The sequence below is a fragment of the Natrix helvetica genome, assembly GCF_964273705.1.
Source record: "Natrix helvetica genome assembly, chromosome: 4".
Taxonomy (NCBI): Eukaryota; Metazoa; Chordata; class Lepidosauria; order Squamata; family Natricidae; genus Natrix; species Natrix helvetica.
This window is the reverse complement of record NC_138550.1, coordinates 21,278,256-21,287,764: the sequence shown is the minus strand read 5'-3', so window position 1 is coordinate 21,287,764 and position 9,509 is coordinate 21,278,256. Positions and strand designations below refer to the sequence as shown.

The 9,509-nt window shown below is 36.3% G+C and overlaps 1 protein-coding gene across 4 annotated transcripts in view; it reads right to left on the bottom strand.

Annotated features, from left to right (window-relative positions):
* Nucleotides 1-3,533: 3,533 nt before the first annotated feature.
* Nucleotides 3,534-9,509, bottom strand: part of FGF9 (fibroblast growth factor 9) — an 85,959-nt gene continuing 79,983 nt past the window's right edge. For all 4 annotated transcript variants that reach the window (XM_081951765.1, XM_081951766.1, XM_081951764.1 and 1 more), the window contains exon 3: nt 3,534-8,379. In XM_081951765.1, coding sequence (XP_081807891.1) covers nt 8,134-8,379 — 246 coding nt within the window. In that variant the 3' untranslated portion in view covers nt 3,534-8,133. The remainder of the gene's footprint in view (nt 8,380-9,509) is intronic.

Here is a 9,509-nt window from a genome sequence, read left to right as displayed (position 1 = left end):
TTGACTGCTGAAGACATCTCCAGAATTTTAATTCATTGCGAAATGCAGATTATTTATGGTAATGACTGTTGACATGACTGGGGCAAAATAAAAAATAAAAATCAGGAACTAGGAAGAGCTGATTCATGTGATCAAGAATGAAGTGGATGGCCTGTGACAGCAACTACCGGTAGTGATTTTTACATGAGAAAAGTTGATGATCTGATTAAGGACAATTGCAGAATTACTCAAAGGGAAATTATTTCAAGTCTCACATTTTCTAGAATGTATGGATCACATTACCAATTTTTTTTCAATATCAGAAGAATTGTACAAGATGGGCTTCTTACATGCTGATGGCGTAGATGACAGCTTTAAGTATCAAAATATGACAGGAATTGTTACCATGTTATAAGAAGCTGAGGAATTTCTTCATACCATTGTATAGGTAGTGAAACATTGGTTCAGCATTATGACCCAAAAATGTATGTAAGTCTATAGGATATCATCACCAAGTTTTAACTGGGGGAGGATTCAAAACTGTACTTGGGCAGGAAAAGTCATGTTTACTGTTTTCTGGAATCAAGATGGTGGTATTTACATGGACTTCCTTGAATTTGGTACCACTGTCAACTCTGGATGCTATATGGCAACACTCCAAATTTGAAACAATGATTAAGTTCAGGAGCACCAGAAGAAAAATAAGCCTCCTTGGGGCATAAAGAGAGAGGGGGGCTCTAAGGGGCTCTACAAATTAATTCCTTGAAAAAAGTACTAAGTAGATCAGGGAAAAATCTTATTGGAAAACTACTTGTCTTCTTTACTTCTGGTAGCTAACTTAAATAGATATAAATTAGTTTAACAACCTCTGAAAAGGAGGCTAGAAATTTAAACAGGGCCAGACCTGAGTAATTTTTTAGATAATTAGGGACTTACTGGGATCTACCTAACCTGCTAGAAACAGCAAGACTTAGGTTTCTGTCTCTGCCATGCTATTAGACTTAAACAGAATTTACTGGTTTAAGTATTATATTGATGAAGATCAATAATGACATCTACAGTTTCACCTACCTAAAAAAAGCAATGCAGCTGACTTTTTCTAATGTTTAAGAAATGTACTCTCTGATATAATAATGCTCCAATGCTGTAGTTCTTAAGATCTGAATTGCCTTAAATTGCAATTGGATGATTTTTATGGAATTCTCATGATGTTTAGCATTATTATGCTACTGTCCCTTAATAATTTTATAACTGTAAATTGGGTGCTTTTGTATGAATGGGACAGAAGGGGGAGGAGAAATTTACTACAATCAATGACTATTTAAACATGGGTTTTTGTGAAATCCAAAACAAAGGCAGCTCTGAATAAAATGTTGTTACAGAATATTGTTCAAAAAACTTTTGTTAGCTTTCATCAGTGAATTAAAGTCAAACCTTTCTATCCTGTAAGCTGAGATTAATTGGTGTTCTATATGCAAGAATTTATCTCGAAAGTAGAGAGATAAATCAAGGAGATTTTGGTCCTAAACAGCCGAAAAGGTGAATCTCTAGAACACTGTGTTAAATGCTATTATCCATAATTATAATGGTGGTAGAGTAAATGTGAATTTAAAATCTGCCCATCTTATCAAAAAGAGAGCTTTGGATGCAGGACACAATTTTACCCTTTAGATAAAGGCTGTGTTGAATACAAAAGCAGATCTCAATCCAGCAGTTGAAATGAGAACAGGAATATGCATCCTTATAACAAAAATACCAAAAAAGGGGGATGAAGTAAGAAGCAAACACATCTGTTCTAAAAATAGCATACAGATTCTTTACTTAAATGGCATGTTGAAGAATTTACTATGTCAGTTAGCTTTGTCTGTGTTCTGCAGAAATGGTCCAAATATTTTTGCCATAAGGCTGATTTGTTAATGGAAAATGGGAGAATCTCACTGATTTCCATGAGAATAGATTGGTCGTTTAATATCTGATAAATAACATATAGAAACCAAATTTAGGCATCATCAGTAGCTCCATGGATTCCAAAGTATATCTGAAGAACACAAAATTGCCTCACAAAATTGAAGGGGTTTCACATGACCCATTGAAAGGCAATTCTGAGGGTACCATTTGTGAGTACAATTTGATGGCCAACTGTAAATCCCAACAATAAATCTTTTAAATAAAGTGCAAATCCTTTTCGTCTTCATAGGTTCATGTAATCAGGTAACATTAATGGATTTAACATTTTTGTCTGTGTGAATTATTAAAAAGTGCTGGTGTTATGTGTTTACTTGTATATAGAACTAAATAGCAACAATAAAAGTTTCTTCATATTATAAATGTCTCTCTAAAATCAGTAGGTTAAAGTGAAATCATCAAGATACTGGCTGTGGTGGTGTGATTAGTTTCCTCTTTATACACAATATATCCCTGGCTAGAAACTAGGAGACTGATGTCTAAGGAGATTCTCAGTCACTCAGGTCATGGTTATCCCAACGGTGCTTTTTCAAAAGCCCAACTGCAAGGAATATAAATCCTTCCATTCTCCACCATTTAGTCAGAAGAGAAGTTTATTGGATGAGAAGCGAACGTCTTCAAGGAAAAACAAAGAAAATCCAGTTGCCTTTTGAAAAAGCACCTTTGGGACAGGAGACAGTGAGTTCTATTCCTGACTTAGGCACAAAGACGGTAGGATGACCTTGGACCAGTTACTCAACTTCCAGCCCTAGGAAGGAGACTATGGCAAACTACTTCTGAAATTTAGCCAAAAAATTTGCTGGGGCCTACTCCAAGCAGTTGTGATAGAATGTAGTCCAGACTTCTGGGAGGAAAGGAGAGCATTCCAGAGGAGCAAAAGATGAAGAGTTAAAACCACTCATCCCTAGCAGTTCTCAGAGTATGTGTTTAATGGCGGAAGTAGTCTATAGGCAAAGAATCATAAAAGAAACTGCTTAGAAAAATCTCATCATCTCTTTGTTTTTGGAGCTTGATGGACAGTAAAAAGGAGCCAACACTAACTTTAGACCCCCCCAAAATCACACCATTTTTATTTTTTTCTGCCATATTGGAGAACCCTCTCTAATAGGGTTTCACTTTCTTTGCCCTTTTCAAATGCAGAAGTGCTATATGTAGCCTTCTCAAGCCCTCTTTGGAATAAGCCACCATCTGTAAGGCCACACAATTAATATAAAAACAAATATCTATACATCAAGAGTCAGTAAAGGGGGTAACCCTTGATATAGTATTTAATTGCTGATGCATTATGGGGAGAAAAATAAAATTTATCTTAAACCCTATTTTGGAATTATTGTATTCTGCTCAGAGGAATGAATGGATAAGAGTGATACGTGAAAAACAGTGTTTTGTTGAACAGAAATTGTTAGCCATTGGTTTATTTGTTTTCCATATGGTACAAAAAGCTCTGAAGTCTGCTTCTGTGAGTCGAAATATCCATGTCCAAGAAAGTATCTATGATGATTCCGTATCTCTAAATATTCAAATATCCAACACAACACTATGGGTTATTTGAATATATTGGTTATAGTTTATTGTATCAACTGCCACAAAGTCATAACATTTTTTTCTTGCTTATTTTTAGTCCTTTCTTTAAAAAATACAAAAAAATAAATTAAAACACATTAAGTAATATTAATGATCTGTCTGTGATCAACCCCTCCCCCCGCCCCAGCAAATTCCACATTAAGGCTAAAAATATGGACTTATTTATTCTGGTCAGTTGTGGCAAAGCTGACCTTTGCTTATGGGTGTCCTTAATATTTTTGTGGACATAGTGCAAATCTGGATGCTTATTGCTCCTTGAATCCATCTTTATGCAACTACACAGGTAGACATACATACATGCACACATACCTATATCTATCATACATATAGATAGATATACATATACATACTTTTATCCATATAGATATACATGTGTACATCTTTCTGCTACTAGATGTTGAACATGCTGTCCTTTATCCCACTTCCTTGTAAGATGATCAATTTATCGTCCAAATTTTAAGGATACAGTTGAAAAGTAATTTATATTTAAAGTCGTCTTAAAAACTCTTTTATCATTTTTCCAGTGAAAGTGGTTTGACCATTAAAACAAGAGATCTGTACAACTTGTGAACCATCAAGTTGAATACAGACCAGCATTAAGGCTTATCAGGTGCTTGACATGCCACCTATGTCTGCAGTCTCTGGCAGGCAATTTTATAAAGCTGTAGATGGATTGCTCATCCGCTGTGAATGAGCTTTGATCTTGTTACTTAATACTATATTGCATTGTGCCTACTTTATAGGTAAAGATGCAACAGATTCATTATTTCAAAGTGAAGCAAAGATTTTAAAAGATAACTGACAAGGGGTGATAAAAAAGTTATTACAAAATAGAATAAACTTCTTAAATAATTGGCTCTGAGCAAAAATTAACAGTTCAATCCTGGTCATACTTATTAAAGAATAAGTCATGCTAGATTTCAAAGGGTTCAGTATTCAAGATACTACTGGAGCTATATTTATATTGTTCATAGGTTTAATTGTTCTGTAATTATGTTTGATGTTTCTTGGGATCAATCTTGTTGTCAGTTTGAAAGGATTGATCCTAGTCTAATTTTCTTAGCAATTCAGACTAAATTCAGAAAGTCTTACGTTTGGTTATAATATGAATTGAAAATAGATTGATAATATCTTTTTCATGTTAATGTCATGGAGAGCTCTCATGGATCCTAATCCAATGAACATTTTTTTGTGCTAAACCAGCACAATGACTAATGTACATATTATGACATTCAGCAATGTCTTGGGAAAGGGCGGAGGAAGTTTAAAAAAAGGCAAGATGGCATCAAGGCATTACAAGAGAGACATGCAAATTCAGGTATACATGAAGGGGTAGAGTTTCTACTGTGCTGTCATGACCTCATCTTGATTATTTGATGACCTTCGCCCTTGTGGATGCAGCTTATGGCATTCACAAGCTGATAATTATATGGGACAGCTCTCCAACAAACTACATGAATAGCTGCATCTTATCATAGCTAGAAATTACCCAAGACTAGGTGTTGTAGATTAGCTAACACTATGGATACATTTGTCACAAGCTTATTCCTAAAATAATAGTCCCATATTTGTTTTCCATCTCCCATAGTATGTACTGTATGTCTGTGTCTTCATAACTTCAGCCTTGCGCCATTGATTATTTTAGAAATGGCAGGAAAATGTTTAACTCACTGACTTCAAGGGTAGAGATGGCTTAATGCATCAGCAGAACAAGTAGAAAATAAGAAGTTGTTCTGACCTAAAACTGTTTGTATGAATTCACTGCATTTTCTTGTCATCTTTTTTTCCAAAGGGCAACCATATAACCAATTAAAAGTATATTTAATTCACCTTGAATATATTAACCATTTTTTCAGTATATTCATAAGCACATACATCAAGATTCCCAATTCCCAACATTCCCAATTGATTGCTACTTCAGACCTGAAACTGCTTGTTGTTGAGAAGACCTTCTTGTGGAAAGTCAAGGTATAAATATATGGTCCTGAGATTGCTTCAATAGCTATAGAAATAGCACTTAGACTTATATACTGCTTTACAGCACTCTATGAGCAGTTTACAATCTCAGCATATTGCCTCCAACAATCTGGGTCCTCGTTTTACCAACCTCGGAAGGATGGAAGGCTGAGTCAACCTTGAGCCCCAGCAGGATTGAACTGTGGTCAGAGTTAGCCTGCAATATTGCATTCAAACCACTGCACAAGGGCTCCTAGTAGCTTCCAGTAGAAGGACTGTCCTGGTTGAGATGGATTTTGAGTTCACAATGAACAACTCTTTACTTTCTAGGAAATTGTTTTTGCATTGCAGCACAAGCAATGCATATGCTAATATCCTCTTATAATTCCTTTAGGCTTGGCTATAATGCAAAGCACACATTTCTTATGTATACTACTTTTGTATCTAATTCTACTCCATAATTTTTGACCATGTTTCATTAAACATCAATCAGTTTTGCAGCTGAAAAGTATATAATAATGATTTGTTTCCCAACTCCTGGTTTGTTCTCTCCGGGGTTTTTTTTTTCTGATTGCAAAAAAAAAGACACAAACCAACCCAAAAAAGGTAGGATTCTGGTATATGACAAAGTAAAATGAACACAGGCCAGGTCGTCTTGTAACTCAGCAACAATATTAATTTTAGACTGAGGTTTGCTGCCCCTAAATAAGACATTTTCTTTACTTCTTGGGGCCGTTCTGCATATTATACATTCTGCATGTTATTTACTAATCTTTATTGCATGCGATGGTGTTATGTGCAAATCCTGCTACAGAGAACAAAAGAGCACTCCATTTTACATAGAATCCAGGCTATAACCAGAGCCATGTTGAGCTGACTGTATTACTGTAGTCTAAACTCTCTACATTTCCTCTGCCAACTTTTATTGAAATGGTATGTACATGTAAGTGCATGAACTGCAGTCATTGTCAAGGTTTCTGCGGCCTCTGTTGATCTTAGGGCTTTATGACAAAGCCTCTCCTCTATGGGTAAGCCCAAATTATAGCTACTAACAAAAGGTATGCTTGCACTCATTATGTTACACAATCCTCACTGATACACATTATGCAGTGCAGCCAGCACAATATGCTTTAAGAACATTTGAAACATAATTTAAGTATAGTACTTTCACCCACATTGTAATTCTCAATAGAAATGTACTCTTGTCATCTGCAAGAGTCCTATATGTATTATGATAGACCACAATGAAAGCATTTTTCCCATGAAAGATAATAACCCCCATGGAACTTGTGTAATTTCAGAGTAGATAATCAAGTGCACAATTAAACAAGTTTACAAGAGTGAGAGCCTTGTTTCTGGCCTTTGTTACTACTTGTGTGAGAGAACCTTAATTGGTACAAAAATATCCTAATAGACATTAGAATGTTTCTGATATTCTGCTTAAGTTTTTTTTTTAAAAAAAACCATATATATTTATGATGTAGCTTTGGTATTATCTGCAGTAGGTTTAACAAGTAGAATATATCATATAGCAACCCTTCTTTTATTTCCTTGTGTTTTATATTCCACAATTGGGAAGTTTGTAGATTTAGGTTTGATAAGTTACTTATCAAAGAGGAAATACTACAGACACAGAATTAAAGTTTTGAAGACCCAGTTTTATCTTTAATCCTCAGTAAGAGAGGGAGAGGAAAGGGGGAGATTTTAAGCTATGAAACAAGCAGTCAGAAGAGTAAAGCACTCAAGAGTCATGAGTGGTGTGCATAATTTTACAATAATATGGGCACAAAAAATATTGTTGCCTTTAGTACATTAGGATCCCTAGATTCCTCTTTGCCTCCATGCATCTTTATGTTTGACTTGTATGAATTTAATCACACGGTCGTAGCTGTTTGCTGTTGAAATGTTTTCCAGAGCCTATACTATAGCTTCCAATCTACCTATCTGGCCTGTACAGATGTCATTAAAAATAAACTCTATATAATAAATAAATATATAAAATAAATAAAATGTTGCCTTTGGATTTCTATAAATAAATTTAACTTTTTTTAAAAAAAAATCCTGCATTACTAAGAGGTCTTTACTTGAAATTCATTAAGGGGTGACTCTCAACTGAGCAATCAAACTGCAAATAAGTCTCTTTTTTCCTGTGTGGATTTTAGACAGACCATACTCTCCATGCCTTTGCTTTAAAAAAAAAAAATGCAGCGTATACTTGAGCAGGCCACCAGCCAAAATTCTTCATGAGTCAAAATATGGCAGCTATGCTGATCTAGGATGAAGTATACAACAGACCGAAAAATTTAAAAGCGTGTCTATTTCCCAGCATGCATCAGGCCTTTCCCACCTTCCTTCGTTCTTCAGCTTCTGCTTTCACTCTCAAACATTCTCACTCTTTCTTTCTTTCTTTCTTTCTCACTCAATAAATCAAGCGATGGGCATAGGCTCTCTTCCAGAAGACAAACCCTTTAAGTGCAGAACACCATCAGCAAGTTTCATCCAAGCCTCCATCATATATTATGCATGCGACATAGTTTGGCAACAGTGGAGCTGATGTGATGACACAGCTAATCAATTAAGAACCCACCGCATGAAACCTTTATAGTGGTTGTTGGTTTTTAAGGGCTCAAGTGAAGGAAATGTCTTTTGTCAACTTTGGCTTAAAATATCCTTATATAGTTCAGGGACTTTCTCAGGGTCCACTGGCCTAGGTAAAAAATGTGTGAATTTCTGATGCCGTTTAGTCCTGGTCCCTTCTCTGGGAGTCCCATCTCTATTTAATGCGACGTAATATCGTCTTCCAGTGTCCACATGCTTATATAGGTTTGATGAGTATGTGTTATACCAATTCTCTTCAAATTGCTCTCTGAAGACACACTCCTGGGTTAATTTATCCTGTGAATATAAGAGAGAGAAAAAGTCATGAGTGGATTACTTTCCCACAAGGGTGTTGCATTTGGAACAAAGATGAATAATAGTTTTAGTTTCCCCTTTATTATTTTTAACTCAAAGTGACAAACACACTCAATACTCCTTTCTCTTCCTATTTTCCCCATAACAACCACCCTGTGAAGTTCAGTTAGACTGAGAGTAACTAACCTAAATATTTTATTCCTCCTATTGGTTTCTAATTCATTTATTTCTTAAGCATCTGCATCTTTGACCAGTTCATAGCTCTACATTATTACTATACTTTTTCTCAGCCTGCTGCCTTTCAAATCTATTGGATTACAACATTTCTCATTCAGCAATCTCCCAGGGAAAATCACATCGAAAAGCCATCTTAGTAGTGTAGGAAGTTATCACCTAGCCCTCTCCCAGGAAAATGAAATATCTAGGAAATATTGATAAGGCAGAATATTATATTTTCCTGGATGTGAAAAAAGGGAGAAACACATTTTAAAATCTAAGTAAATTCCTGCAGCTTCCAGCCATCCCCACTTTGCCAATGGGCCATTAAGAAGGCCAAGCTAGTCCACTTTACATAATAAAGAGTTCTCCCCTTCAGCTCCAGGGGGGATGGCAATGAAGGCAGGATAATATTGCCTTTTACTCAACTGACCACATGGCATCTAAACTCAATCAAACCTGGATTCAAAACTCAGCAGCCTAGAGGGTTGCCCTTGCATTGGCCCATGTGAGTCTGGAAACCAATCAGAATACATTTCTTACACAGGAACAGGAAACAGATAGGTGGGGCAGAACAGATTATAAAAATCCCTGCAAGCCCTTCAGCCCTTCTCTTCCCTTCTCTTCTTCTCCACCAACATTGAAGCATGTGATCACCTTTTCTGTTCAGGGCTCAAGCCATGTGGTCCTGTCACCATTAAACCATCACACGACACACGAGGGAGGACACACTCTGGACCTTGTTTTTGTCTCTGGCCAGTGGCTGAGTGATCTGGGAGGAGGGGACTTAACCATCACTCCCCTGTCATGGTCAGATCACTCACTCCTCCGTCTTGACTTCCCTGGTGCTACCTCCCGCTGCGGGGAGGCGGAACCGGAAAGTTCCAGATGGTTCC